Source organism: Saimiri boliviensis, chromosome 14, assembly GCF_048565385.1.
Source record: "Saimiri boliviensis isolate mSaiBol1 chromosome 14, mSaiBol1.pri, whole genome shotgun sequence".
Taxonomy (NCBI): Eukaryota; Metazoa; Chordata; class Mammalia; order Primates; family Cebidae; genus Saimiri; species Saimiri boliviensis.
Window position 1 is genome coordinate 1,722,675 of NC_133462.1, and position 14,894 is coordinate 1,737,568.

A 14,894-nucleotide genomic window follows, 5' to 3' on the forward strand; every position below is an offset into this window, starting at 1 on the left:
ATACGGCAAATACATTTGATTAAAGTTGTTCAAACACACTAGCACTCAAATTAAAAATAAAGCAGGCCAGGAGTGGTGGCTCACGCCTGCAATCCAAGCACTTCGGAGGCCAAGGCGGGCGGATCACCTGAGGTCGGGAGTTCAAGACCAGCCTGACCAAAATGGTAAAAGCCTGTCTTTTTATTTTATTTTATTATTATTATTTTTTTTATAAAGACGGGGTTTCACCGTGTTGGTCAGGCTGGTCTTGAACTCCCAACCTCAGGTGATCCACCCGCCTCGGCCTCCAAAGTGCTTGGATTACAGGCGTGAGCCACCACGACCAGGCAAGCCTGTCTTAAAAAAAAATGCAATAAGATATTATTTCCAGCTGTAAGATTTATAATGATTGAAAATTTGATGGCTGGGCATGGTGGCTCATGCATTTATTCTCAGAGCACTTTTGGAGGCCTAAGGGGTAGAATCGCTTGAGCCCAGGAGTTGGAGGCAAGAGTGAGCCATGGTTGCACCAGTGCACTGAAGCCTGGGTAACAGAGCAAGACCCTCTCAAAGTAAATAAATAAGTAAAAAGTAAGAAAAATATTTTAAATAAACGGAAACAGGTCAGGGTCACTGGTCTCATTGTTTAAGGTGTTATCTAAGCTCATGGTCTCATGATCAAGAAAATTAAGGAGTATGGACACAAAGAGTAAAAGTTTAATACGCTGAAGAAGAAAGTACTCCACAGAGGAGAGGGGTCCTGGACAGGTTGCCATTTTTACAGATGAATTCAAAAGATTTTTATCAGAAACTGCTCTTGGCCAGTCATGATGGCTCATGCCTATAATCCCAGCACTTTAGGAGGCTGAGGCGGGCAGACCACCTGAGGTGAGGAGTTCGAGCCCAGCCTGACCAACATGGTGAAACCCCATTTCTACCAAAAATATTAAAATTAGCTGGCCCTGGTGGCTTGCACCTGTAGCTGGTCAGGAGGCTGAGGAAGGAGAGTTGCTTGAACCCAGGAGGTGGAGGTTGCAGTGAGCCAAGGTTGAGCGACTGCACTCCAGCCTGGGTGATAGAGCAAGACTCTGTCTCCAAAAAAACCCGCAGAAAACCAAAAAAACAAAATCCAAAATACTCAAACTAATAGAAGCAGAGTGTAGAATGGTTGTTGCCAGGAGCTTGGGTGAAGAGGTACAAATTTTTAGTTTTGCAAGATAAGTTTAGGGGATTTAACATACATGGTGATGGTACTTGACATAAGTACGTAGTGACATTATGTGACATAGTTAACAAACTAAAAAAAAAACTTAAGATGCGATGTTCAGAAACAAACCATACTACTTGATATCTGCTGAAAGGATAGTTTTTTGTTTGTTTGGTTGGTTTTTTTTTTTTTTTTGCTGCAAGGATAGATCTTAAGTATTCTTCTGCCTGGGAGAGATAGAATGTTTTTTATTTTTATTTTTTGAGATGGATTGTTGCTCTGTTGCCCAGGCTAGAGTGCAATGGCGTGATTTTGGCTCACTGCAACCTCCACCTCCTGGGTTCAAGCCGTTCTCCTGCCTCAGCCTCCCCAGTAGCTGGGATTACAGGTGCCCACCAATGTGCCTGGCTAATTTTTGTATTTTTTTAAAAAGTCTGTATTTTTAGTAGAGACGGGGTTTCATTGTCTTGCTCAGGCTGATCTTGAACTTCTGACCTCGTAATCCATGTGCCTTGGGCCCCCAAAGTGCTGGGATTACAGGCGTGAGTCACCGCACCGGACAAATGATATTTTTTTAAAAAGTGTTCTGGCCAGGAGCAGTTGCTCACACCTGTAATCCCAGCACTTTGGGAGGCCAAGGTGGGTGGATCACCAGAGATCGGGAGTTTGAGACCAGCCTGACCGACATGGAGAAACACTGTCTCTAATAAAAATATAAAAATTAGTTGGGCATGGTGGCGCATGCCTATAATCCCAGCTACTTGGGAGGCTGAAGCAGGAGAATGTCTTGAACCTGGGGGCAGAGGTCGCACTGAGCTGAGATCATGCCATTGCACTCCAGCCTGGGCAACAAGAGTGAAATGCTATCTCAAAAAAAGAAAAAAAAAAAAAAGTGTTCTGACCACATACATTCACAAACACAAAGGATGTAATTTCAGGTGGTAAATACATTAATCAGCTTGATTTGATTATGGTAATCATATTATATGTGCATATCAAAATTCAAATAATATATTTAAAAAATATATATCATTTTTGGCTGGATGGACACAGTGGATCACTCCTATAACCCCAACACTTTGGGAGGCTGAGGTCGGCAGATCGTGAGTTTAGAAGTTTGAGACTAGCCTGACCAAAATGGTGAAACCGAGTCTCTAAAAATACAAAAATTAGTTGAGCATGGTGGGAGGTGCCTGTAATCCTAGCTACTCAGGAGATTGAGGCAGGAACTCAGGAAGTGGAGGTTGCAGTGAGCCAAGATTGGCCATTGCACTCCAGCCTGGGTGTGATTTGAGGTGGTAAATACATCAATCAGCTTGATTTGATTATGGTAATTATATTATATGTGTATATCAAAATTCTAATTGCATATTTGTATTATTTTTGTCAACTGTACCTCAATAAAGCTAAAAAGTAAATACAATATTTAATTGGAGTAAATATATTATGTAATATGTAACATATATAATGTATATGTTATATATACTATATGTTATATCATATACGTTAATATATAACAGATAATATGTTATGTATTACATAATATAGTATTTATTATATATCATATATTAATATAATATATTAGATAATATATTATAATTCCTTGTGAATATTCAATTGTATAAATTAACTTAAAACACATTCGTAATTGTAATATGTAATGTTTAAGTACATTTGCACATAATTTATATCAAAATAACATCAACATAAACAAACAGCGGAAAATTGTGCTCTAGATTTCCAAACAAATTTGGTGTAAAAAAGTTGTGACAGAATGTCATATGTAGAAAACGAAAACAACTTAGCATTTATTTAAATAAAGTGTAAAATTTTCCTCAAATATTATTTCATGTTATTTTCCTAGTTCAAAATTGTTTATCAAAAATGGCTTGATATCTGGCCAAATTTTATTTGTGGATGGTCAAATATATCAATAAATGAAATGCATATCACTTCTGTATGTGCTCTTAATAACATTTTAAAAATTACATGAGTATAGGTATGTAATAAAACATTCCCTTCCATTCTGTGGTATTGTCGATTACAGCTACAAACAGTGAAAACCACCAGCCAACTTCTCTCAAGGCTGATCAATGACTGATCAATGACTGGTCAATGGTGAGACGTCTTTTTCAATGCACAGGTACCCTCACTTGCATAACTTGCAGGTCATGCACGTGCAGGGTAGGATCTTCTTATTTACAATGTTTATGTTTTGTCAAGATGGACTTTTACATGATTTAAAAACACATTGCGTCCAAATATTATTTATCTTGATCATAGAATTTTTAGTGCCCCCTTCAATTTTGTTCCTGTCTCACTAGCCTTACTCTTATTTGATAGTAATTAGAAATAACACTTTAAAATTATTAAGAAAAGGCCTCTATGTCAACAGATAGGTGGAGAGCACGCAAATCTCATTTAAAGAAGAACGTATGTCTTTAACAAGCATTAAAAAAAATATATGTAAGCAGACTAGTACTCAAGGGAGTTGGGGGTGCCAAGGAGCGTGACTCTCTGTATGTGAGTTGGCATGGGGCAAAACGTGCTTCTTGTGATGATGGCTTAGGTGCAGGGATTGGTAATCGTTTCATGGAGGGTACGTGTTTCTAAGGAGTTTCTAAGGCGTGCTACAATTAGGGCGGAATTAGAGAATCACGAAACGGGTTTAAAAAAAGTGGGCGGGACAACCTGGTTCGACATATAAAAGCCAGCCTCGGTGCAGATTTTCTCCCAAACAGTGGCTCAGCCTCCGGGACTCTTCCAGCGTGGCCGGAGACACCTCTTCACACAGTAAGTTCCCTTGTGCTTGACTGAGCTCTTGTTGGTTTGGGGGAAAAAAAGGGCTACAAACCTAGTGGTCTTGTCAGAAGTGGTGAGAGTTCCATTCTTAAACTTTAAAATAACTGCAGCTGGATGAGGGAAAACCATCGTCTCTGAGTGATGTTAGGAAAATAGGCTGTTTCCAGTGCATTTGAGCATTAGGAATTTCAGATAGGTACAGATATTCAGGAACCAAAGAAGACATATTTGAGCCTCAAGAAGGAAGAGGGGAGGAAGGAACAGAAACGAGAACAAGGAGCGTGAGACAGATACTAAAAAAGCACCTGAGGGAGACATCACAACGTTTAGAGCTCAGAATATCCTTGGAATCAAAGCGCTTTCCAGATTTCTTTCTACAGAACTTTTGAACTTTTCTCCTGAACTTTGGACTGCATCTAATTGCCTACTTGTCTCTAACAGGCATCCCAGACTCAATGTGTTCCAAGCTGAACTCCCGATGTTCCTATCTAAACGATTCCTCCCATTGTTTTCTCCAGCTCAGGAGGTGCCAGGTCATGACTCATGTCTAGAAAACACCCTGACTCCGTTTTTTCCCTCATAACATTATCTAGTCAGGCTGAACATCCTGGTGGCTTTAACATTCAAATATTTAAGAAATTTGACCATTTCTTGGTCCATGTCATCAGATTATTGGTCTCTCTCTCTCTCTCTCTCTTTTTTTTTTTTCAAAGATGGGGTTTCACCATGTTCGTCAGGGTGGTCTTAAACTCCCAAACTCAGGTGATCCACTCGCCTTGGCCTCCAAAGTGCTTGGATTACAAGCGTGAGCCACCACGCCCCGGCCAGATGATTGGTTTCTCACATTAGATTATTAGTCCATCTCATTAGATTATAGGTCCATTGGGTTAGATATCTAATCCATCTCATTAGATTATAAGTCACTTGCATAAGATTATTGCAGTCCTTTTTTCTTTTTCTTTTTAGTGCTTATTTCACTGTATATTGCAGTCTTTTTTTTTTTTTTTTTTTTTTTGAGACGGAGTTTTCGCTCTTGTTACCCAGGCTGGAGTGCAATGGCGCGATCTCGGCTCACCGCAACCTCCGCCTCCTGGGCTCAGGCAATTCTCCTGCCTCAGCCTCCTGAGTAGCTGGGATTACAGGCACACGCCACCACGCCCAGCTAGTTTTTTGTATTTTTAGTAGAGACGGGGTTTCACCATGTTGACCAGGATGGTCTCGATCTCTTGATCTTGTGATCCACCCGCCTCGGCCTCCCAAAGTGCTGGTATTACAGGCGTGAGCCACTGCGCCCGGCCTATTGCAGTCTTTTAATTGACCTCTCTGCTTCCATCAATCTATTTTCAGCCCTGCATCTCATGTGATGTTGTTAAATTGTTAATTAAATCATGTTGGCCAAGCTCGGTGGCTCACACCTGTAATCCCAGCATCTGAGGAGACGGAGGTGGGCAGATCACAAGGTCAGGAGTTTGAGACCAGAATCAGCCAGGCATGGTGGCACGCACCTGTAATCCCAGCTACTAAGGAGGCTGAGGCAGGAGAATTGCTTGAACCCAGGAGGTGGAGGTTGCAGTGAGCTGAGATCATGCCACTGCACCCCAGCCTGGGCAACAGAGAGAGACTCTGTCTCAAATAAAATAAGATAAAATAAAAATTATTTCACTTATCTGCTCAAAACCCTCAATGACTTCTCACATTACTCAGAGTAAAAGGCACCTGGCCCTATTGTGCCCTAGGTAACCTGGAGGCCAGTATGGTCTGTGACTTCATCTACTTCCTTTTTCTTTTATCTCCAGACATTCTGGCCTCCTTGCCTTATGAGAAATAAGACAGCCAGCATCCCAGCCCAGGGGCTGTCCTCTCTTTCTGCAATGTGTCTCTCAAACATCAGCATCGCTTACTCTCTAATCTGCCTCAAGTCTTTGTTCATGTTATACTTTCTCGTGAGCCCACCCCTAACTATTGCACTTAAAACCCCTGCACTCTCTACTCTTCCCACTTCATTATCTGCCATGGAAATACTCATTATCTGATACACTACGTGTTTTACTCATTTGCTTGATATCCTTCAGCTCCTCATAACATCAAGTGTATCTTAATTGTTTTGTTTATGCTGCCTAGAATACGGTCTGGCTTTTAATAGGTGTTCAATACTTTTGAGACAAATGAAAAATTAGATGAAAATATTCTAGTTAATTCTACCAGGACTTACCTAGCCATTCCCTGAAGTGAATGCTTGATGTGTGGAGAAGGGTGAAGGGTCAGAAATTAGAATTCAAAGAATGACCAAAAAAAAAAAAAAAAAAAAAAATCTAGATTTTTTTTTTTTTTTTTTTGAGATGGAGTTTCGCTCTTGTTACCCAGGCTGGAGTGCAATGGCGCGATCTCGGCTCACCGCAACCTCCGCCTCCTGGGCTCAGGCAATTCTCCTGCCTCAGCCTCCTGAGCAGCTGGGATTACAGGCACGCGCCACCATGCCCAGCTAATTTTTTGTATTTTTAGTAGACACGGGGTTTCACCATGTTGACCAGGAACGGTCAACATTCTAATCCAGAAATGTAGAAGTTGAGGAAAAGCAAAATGGATTTTTTTTCGGGAGTGGCTTTCTGAGGTTAATTACAAAAGTAGACAGGATCAATTTCTGAAGGCATCAGGGCAGGTCTACGTAAATCTTATGAAGTGGTCTTTTGAGAGGGGTGGTGTTACTTACAAACAGTTATTTTAGGGCACTTGTTTTTAAAGTATGGTCTGTGGAGCCCCAGAGCCCTTTCCAGGAACTGTAAGGAACTGTAGTATCAGGGTAATACTGGCCCTGTAGAATGAATTTGGAATATTCTCTCCTTTTCTGTTTTTCGGAATAGTTTGAGTAGCATTGGTATTAGTGCTTCTTTAAATGTCTGGTAACATTCGGCACTGACGCCATTGGGTCTCAGACTTTTCTTTGCTGACAGATTTTTTTTATGGGTTCAATTTTGTTACTTGTTATTTGTCTGTTCAGGTTTTGGATTTCTTCATGGTCCAATCTTGGTAGATTGTATGTGTCTAGAAGTCTATCCATTTATTCTAGATTTTCCAATTTCTTGTCATATAGTTACTCATAGTAGCCTCTAACAATCCCTTAAATTTCTGTGGTATTAGTTTTAATGTCTGCTTTTTCGTCTCTAATTTCATTTATTTAGGACTTTGCTTTTTTCCCCCATCCTATTCCATTCACTCTCTTTCTTTTTTAAGTCTGGCTAAAGGATTGTCAATTTTATCTTTTCAAGAACCCAACTTTTTATTTCTTTGATTTTGTGTACTTTCTTTATTACAAACATTTCTTTCTTTTATAAAAAAAAACATTTTTTTTTTTGAAGGGCAGTGGTGTGATCTTGGCTCACTGAAACCTCTACCTCCAAAACTCAAGCAATCCTCCCACCCCAGCCTCCCAAGTAGCTAGGAATGTAGTTGCCATGCCCAGCTAATTTTTTTTTTTTTTTAATAGAAATGGGGTCTCATTGTGTTGCCCAGGATAGTCTCAAACTCTTGGACTCAAGAAATCCATCTGCCTTGGCCTTTCAAGGTGATGGGATTACGGGTGTGATGCCACCCATGCCCAGCCTAAACTGTTATTTTATTTTATTTTATTTTATTTTGAGACGGAGTTTCGCTCTTGTTACCCAGGCTGGAGTGCAATGGCGCGATCTCGGCTCACTGCAACCTCCACCTCCTGGGTTCAAGCAATTCTCCTGCTTCAGTCTCCCGAGTAGCTGGGACTACAGACGTGCGCCATCATGCCCAGCTAATTTTTGTATTTTTAGTAGAGACGGGGTTTCACCTTGTTGATCAGGATGGTCTCGATCTCTTGACCTCATGATCCACCTGCCTCGGCCTCCCAAAGTGCTGGGATTATAGGCGTGAGCCACTGCGCCCGACCTTTAATGGGTTTTCAAAACAGAGGATCCTGACTTTTTAGTCATGGCATTCAGATGAGCTAAAGAAGCTGCAGAATCGCCATTGTGTGTTCAAGAGCTCCCTAACTGTATGAGGGTAGTTCTCCTCCAGTGAGTTCCAGTGGATTTGGGAAGAGGAAATGAGAGACTAGCTTGAACCTGAAGTTTGAGTATAATAAATTAACCTATTAAATGCTGCTTCTTTTCTAATCTTCCCTCAGAGATGGTAGGAACAAATCATAGGCGCAGTCGCACCAAATTCACCGAAGATCAATTGAAAATCCTCATCAATACCTTCAATCAAAAGCCTTACCCAGGTTATGCCACCAAACGAAAACTTGCTTTAGAAATCAACACAGAAGAGTCCAGAATCCAGGTAACTTAAAGTTCTATATCTGCAGGACTGGAAGTAAAAGGAGGGAGAACCGCTAATGGGGCCCATGCTGTGTACCCGCGTGCTAAGAGCTTTCTGGGAGTGTCCCAACTGACCCTCAATCAACCCACAGAGGTGTTGCTGTTAACCTCACTTCACAGATGTGGATACCGAGGATGACCGAGCTCACAGGAAGCCAGAGAACCTGTGTAGGCATACCTTCAAAGAGGAGATTTTGAGCTGGCTTTTAAACATGTAATAATTGTAGCAGCTATTTACCAATTAAATATTAATAACTAGAGCAAATCATGTTGGGAGCAGATTGTGAAGGTGCTGAATGCCAAATCTTTTATTTTTTTGTTTTCATCTTTTTGAGACAGAGTCTCACTGTCTCACCCAAGCTGGATGCATTGGCTCAATCACGGCTCAATGAAGCCTTAAAATCCCGGGATCAGCCGGGCGCGGTGGCTCAAGCCTGTAATCCCAGCACTTTGGGAGGCCGAGGCAGGTGGATCACGAGGTCGAGAGATTGAGACCATCCTGGTCAACATGGTGAAACCCCGTCTCTACTAAAAATACAAAAAATTAGCTGGGCATGGTGGCTCGTGCCTGTAATCCCAGCTACTCAGGAGGCTGAGGCAGGAGAATTGCCTGAACCCAGGAGGCGGAGGTTGCGGTGAGCCGAGATCGCGCCATTGCACTCCAGCCTGGGTAACAAAAGCGAAACTCCGTCTCAAAAAAAAAAAAAAAAAAAAAAAAAAAAATTCCGGGATCAAGCAACCCTCCCTCAGCCTCTCAAATAGCTGAAACTATAGGCATGTGCCACCACAGCTAATTTTTCACTTTTACTTTTTGAGACAGAGTCTTGCCTTGTCACCCAGAGTGGAGTGCACTGGTGTAATCTCGGCTCACTGCAACGTCCTCCCCCCGGGTTCAAGCAATTCTCATGCCTCAGCCTTCCAGGTCGCTGGGACTACAAGTGCCCGCCACCATGACCAGCTAATTTGTGTGTGTGTGTGTGTGTGTGTGTGTGTGTGTGTGTGTGTGTGTGTTTGAGACGGAGTTTTGCTCTTGTTACCCAGGCTGGAGTGCAATGGCGCGATCTCGGCTCACCGCAACCTCCACCTCCTGGGTTCAGGCAATTCTCCTGCCTCAGCCTCCTGAGTAGCTGGGATTACAGGCACGCGCCACCACGCCCAGCTAATTTTTGTATTTTTAGTAGAGACGGGGTTTTACCTTGTTGACCAGGATGGTCTCGATCTCTTGACCTCGTGATCCACCTGCCTCGGCCTCCCAAAGTGCTGGGATTACAGGCGTGAGCCACTGCGCCCGGCCTTAATTTGTGTATTTTTAATAGAGACGGGGTTTCACTATGTTGGTCAGGCTGGTCTTGAACTCCTGACCTCGTGATCTGCCCACCTTGGCCTCCCAAAGTGCTGGGATTACAGATGTGAGCCACTGCGCTTGGCTTTTTTTTTTTTTTAGTAGGGACGATGTTGTCACACTATGTTGCCCTGGTTGTGAATGCCAAGTTCTGTCCTAAGACTTAGTAGATGGGCCGGGTGCGGTAGTTCACGCTTGTAATTCCAACGCTTTGGGAAGGTGAGCTGGGTGGACCGAGCCTGAGGTCAGTAGTTTGAGACTGGCCAGACAAACCTGGTGAAACCCCATTTCTACGAAAAATACGCAGATTAGCCAGACTTGATGGCACGTTCCTATAATCCCAGTCCTTGGGAGGCTGAGGTAGGAGAATGGCTTGAACTCGGGAGGTGGAAGTTGCAGTGAGCCGAGATTGTGCCACTACACTCCAGTCTGGGACACAGAGTGAGACTCCATCTCAAAAAAAAAAAAAAAAAAAAAAAAAAAAAAAAAAAAAAAGACTTTGTAGAATGTCACAGAAATGAGTAATAATTCTGGGCTTAGGGCCAACCAATAAGAATTGCTCACTTGGGAACAGGCAGTGATGGAGCTGAAATTAACATGTGATTCTCTCCTTTTCTTTTCTTCACTTAGATTTGGTTTCAGAATCGAAGAGCTAGGTTCGGACTCCAGAAAAGATCAGGACCTGAGACTTTAGAATCAAGCCAGACCCATGGGCAAGGCCAACCTGTTACAGAGTTTCAAAGTAAATAGCCCTCTCACTTCTGTTTCCCAGCCAAGCTTCTCTGTGGTACAGCCAACTGATACTTTGATTGGGAAAAGAATTTCTCTTCCCTGATGACATCCTATTCAGGGTCTTAATGAGGCAAAGCAGTCATCATTCCCTAGAATTTCTTCCCTGCCCTCTTCCTGGACCTTCTGAGTGTTTCTCTTGCCTACTTTCTATTTTTTTCTTTTTCTTTTCTTTTTTTTTTCTTTTTGTGACAGAGTCTTACTCTGTCGCTCAGGCTGGAGTGCAGTGGTGTGATCTCAGCTCACTGCAACTTCCACCTCCCTGATTCAAGTGATTCTTCTGCCTCAGCCTCCTGAGTAGCTGGGACAACAGGCATGCACCACCATGCCTGGCTAATTTTTGTATTTTTAGTAGAGACGGGAGTTTCACCATATTGGTCAGGCTGGTCTGGAACTCCTGACCTCGTGATCCACCTGCCTCGGCCTCCCAAAGTGCTGGGATTACAGGTGTGAGCCACTGCACTGGCCTCTTGCCTACTTTCTTTCTGCTGGGAGTCCAGAAGCCCAGACATATCATCCTGTGTCTCCTCTAGAACCTTCCACCTAAAGTCCTCTCAGGAAGAGTCAGTGGGATTGAAATGAGATGGAGAGTGACCAGTGTGATTCTGTGTTTGAATATGTGAACTGACTCTTGAAATATTCCTTGACCACTCCCACCCTTCACTCAATCTTGTCATGCCTTCCCTAGGTAGAGAAGCCAGACGGTGTCGTACCATCTACAGCACCTCTCAATTACACACTCTCATCGAGGCATTTATGAAAAATCCATACCCTGGGATTGATTACAGAGAACAACTTGCTAAGGAAATTGGTGTTCCAGAGTCAAGAGTCCAAGTGAGTGATAAGAAGTGTTTGGCTGTCCCATTTCCCAGGGACTTGGGTACACAGGAAGGGAAGCCACCTGGGCCTCAGGCCGTTCCTCATCATGCTGGGCACATTTCAGGGTCTTTCACCAGCTGTCCCCTCCCAGGTGTCCACAGGGCTCAATCTCACATCCCCTTCTGGTATTTTCTGTCTGTCCCGAACCATGTTGTATTCCTAGGGCCCTGAACAGTGTGTGGCATTTGACACCCAATGAGAATTTGTTGAGTGAGTGAATATTTGTTATCACTTCATATAAGCCAGGCATTTGGCTAAAGCCTCCCTCCCCACCCCACTGCCAGACAGGGTCTCACTCTATGACCCAGGCTGGGGTGCAGTGGTAAAATCTTGGCTCACTGCTGCCTTGACCTCCTGGGTTAAAGCAGTTTTTGTGTTTTGGCTGCCTGAATAGCTAGGATTACAGGTGTGTGCCACCATGCCCGGCTAATTTTTGTATTTTTAGTAGAGACGGGTTTCACCATGTTGCCCAGGCTGATCTTGAACTCCTGGCCTCAGGTGATCCACCTGCCTAGGTCTCCCAAAGTGTTGGGATTACAGGGTTGAGCCACCGCACCTGACCTATTTGGCTAAAGTCTTTATGTCTACTGTATCCTTCAGATCTTTGAATTATGCCCTGAGGTTAGAACTATGAGGTCCAGCCCGGGTGCTGTGGCTCACGCCTGCAATCCCAGCACTTTGGGAGGCTGAGGTGCGTAGATCACCTGAGGTCAGGGGTTCAAGACCAGCCTGGCCAACATGGTGAAACCCCATCTCTAGAAAAATACAAACATTAGCCAGGCATGGCGGCACACACCTGTAGTCTCAGCTGTTTGGGAAGCTGAGGCAGGAGAATCACTTGAACCCGGAGGTGGACGTTGCAGTGAGCCGAGATTGTGTCACTGCACTCCAGCCTGGGCGACAGAGTGAGACTCCGTCTTAAAAAAAAATTATGAGGTTCGCTTTAGACATTTAACATTTAGCTAAGAGTAATGTTCCAGTCTGCCCAAGGATTCATTCCTGACACATCTGAAAATGGAATAAAATTCTGTCAGACTGCTGTGCAGGGTGTATGTGTGTTTAAACCAGTGTCCTTCCTGTAAGGAGAACACCAGTGCACATGAGGGGTTCCGATGGTGCATTCCTTTTACCTACCTTCTTTTATTTTCATTTTTCATCCTCTCTTTGTTTCATTTTGCATTATTTGGAGCATATTCTATGTGCCGGGTGTTGTACTAGGTAGCGATTGCTACGGTTTGAATGTTTGTCTCCTCTGAAACCAATGTTGAAACTTAACTGCCATTGTAACACTGTTAAGAGTTGTGGCCAGGTTTGGTGGCTCAGCATTTTTGGAAGCTGAGGCAGGACAATCAGGGAGATCGCAACTCTACAAAAAAATAGTAAAAATGAGCTGGGTGTGCTGGCACATGCCTGTGGTCCCAACTATGCCAGAGGCTGAGGCAGGAGGATCACTTGAACCCAGGAGGTTGAGGCTGCAGTGAACTATGATCGTATCACTGCACTCCAGCCTGGGTGACAGAGTGAGATTTTCTTTAAAAAAAAAAATGTAGTAGCTGTTGGAAGATAAGGGGTTTGGTGAATGTGTGCATATATGTATATATGAACTGATATTTCAAATTACACTATATATGTGAGTATATATGCATACATCTTACACGCATATCTGTATGATCTGTGGACACAAAGAAGAAACAAATTAAGTTTGTCTTGGGGGATGAAGAATATCTTCTTAGACATTTTCTATTCTGGGTCTTGGAAGTAATATGGCATTTCTGAGGGGAAGAAAAAGAGAGAGAAAAAAGATTCCAGGCAGAAGGAAGAGCTACAATATAGGACGTCACTTTAGAGAAAGACCAGTATTTCTGAGGTGGACCTGGGAGCTTTCAGGATATAAAACCTATCACAAAGGGACTGGATGTGAGTTTCAGAATTTTGGATATTCTCTTCAGGCCTTATAGACTCTCATCAATGTCATAAAATGTTAATAATATTCTTGGGCTGGGCACAGTTGAGTGTGCCTCTAGTCCCAGCTACTTGTGAGGATTGCTTGAGCCCGGAAGTTCAAGATCAGCCTGGGCCACACGTGGTGAAACCTCATCTCTACAAAAAACTTAAAAATCAGCCTAGTGTAATGATGCACACCTATAGGATTAGCTACTCTGAGAGAGACTGCTGTCTCAAAAAAAAAAAAAGAAAGAAAGAAAGAAAAAAGAGAAGAAAGCAATGATGAGTTTCACACAACATTCTTTGTTTAAATTAAGTTTCTTTGTCTTGCCCACTTAGATTTGGTTCCAAAATCGAAGATCTAGATTTCATCTCCAGAGAAAAAGGGAACTTGTGTCCTCGGAACCAGAAGACCAGGGCAAGATTTCTGAGGGACTGCAAGGTAATGAGCCAGTTGTTTCCCATTTGGCTCCCAAGAGGAGCTCTTGGATGGCCAGTGGCCAGCACTTCGTCACGGTGGCGCCGACAGCTCCTCCTGGGAGGTGGAGGATCTTCCCACCCAAGTGCGCCACAGTATTGTGGGGTTGGTCACAGTCCCCGAAGACTCTTCCCAGGTCTGTGGACCTTTTAAAGAATTCCACAGCCGGCTGGGCGCAGTGGCTCAAGCCTGTAATCCCAGCACTTTGGGAGGCCGAGGCAAGTGGATCACGAGGTCAAGAGATCGAGACCATCCTGGTCAACATGGTGAAACCCCGTCTCTACTAAAAATACAAAAAATTAGCTGGGCGTGGTGGCACGTGCCTGTAATCCCAGCTACTCAGGAGGCTGAAGCAGGAGAATTGCCTGAACCCAGGAGGCGGAGGTTGCGGTGAGCCGAGATCGCGCCATTGCACTCCAGCCTGGGTAACAAGAGCGAAACTCTGTCTCAAAAAAAAAAAAAAAAAAAAGAATTCCACTGCCCATTTTCCAGCTGGAGTCCAGCAACCTCATGGATACAGATTTTGTGCACTGATGTATCCTCAGTACCTGGTCCAAAGGAAACACTCCATAAACTTCTGTTGAAGGTGTGATTGACTGAGTGGAGGAGTGAATCTTCAGATGTGTCCTGCCAGGGGCAGCGGGGGCATGGCTTTCCCAGGAAGTTGGAGGTTCCATGTTGGAGTGAAAAGGCAGGAAAAGGTTGACTTCCATGTTTGTGAATATAAACTGACCTCATATTTTTTCCTCCTTAGGCGCAGAAGATACACAAAATGGCACCAACTTCCCTAGCGACTCTCATTCCTCTAGAGCCAGAACGTAGTGAACATGTTCAAGTTCAGTGTACTTTATATTATCAGTTGGACCCCAAATCTCTAGCAGTCTGGGGGAAGAAAGTTGCCCAGGTGCCAAGGCAAGAGACTGAAGGCACACTCTGTCTCAGTATCATCAATAACTGATTACTTAGTTACGGCAACGAAACCAAATATATTCACTGATTACTTAGTTATAGCAGTGCTACAAGACAGATTTGGAAACAATCACATAATCAATTATATAATCTATCATATTAAATCATAATTCTCTATTATTTATCTTTGCTTTAGTTTTATAGCATAGAATCATTTTA

The 14,894-nt window shown here is 43.3% G+C and overlaps 1 protein-coding gene across 1 annotated transcript; it reads left to right on the plus strand.

Moving 5' to 3' along the window:
- The first annotated feature begins 8,143 nt into the window (after positions 1–8,143).
- DUXA (double homeobox A) lies at positions 8,144–14,588 on the plus strand. Its single transcript, XM_010331910.3, has 5 exons — positions 8,144–8,296; positions 10,307–10,418; positions 11,154–11,299; positions 13,628–13,730; positions 14,521–14,588. Exons 1-5 carry the CDS (start codon positions 8,144–8,146, stop codon positions 14,586–14,588), a joined length of 582 nt encoding a protein of 193 aa, XP_010330212.1.
- Positions 14,589–14,894: the final 306 nt, after the last annotated feature.

What these genes read in the sequence shown, in the direction of transcription:
- DUXA (XM_010331910.3), top strand. Translation starts at nt 8,144, where the DNA reads ATGGTAGGAACAAATCATAGGCGCAGTCGCACCAAATTCACCGAAGAT. An exon ending in CAGAAGAGTCCAGAATCCAG is followed by an intron (nt 8,297 to 10,306) that starts GTAACTTAAAGT and finishes TTCTTCACTTAG; the next exon opens with ATTTGGTTTCAGAATCGAAG. An exon ending in TTCCAGAGTCAAGAGTCCAA is followed by an intron (nt 11,300 to 13,627) that starts GTGAGTGATAAG and finishes TTGCCCACTTAG; the next exon opens with ATTTGGTTCCAAAATCGAAG.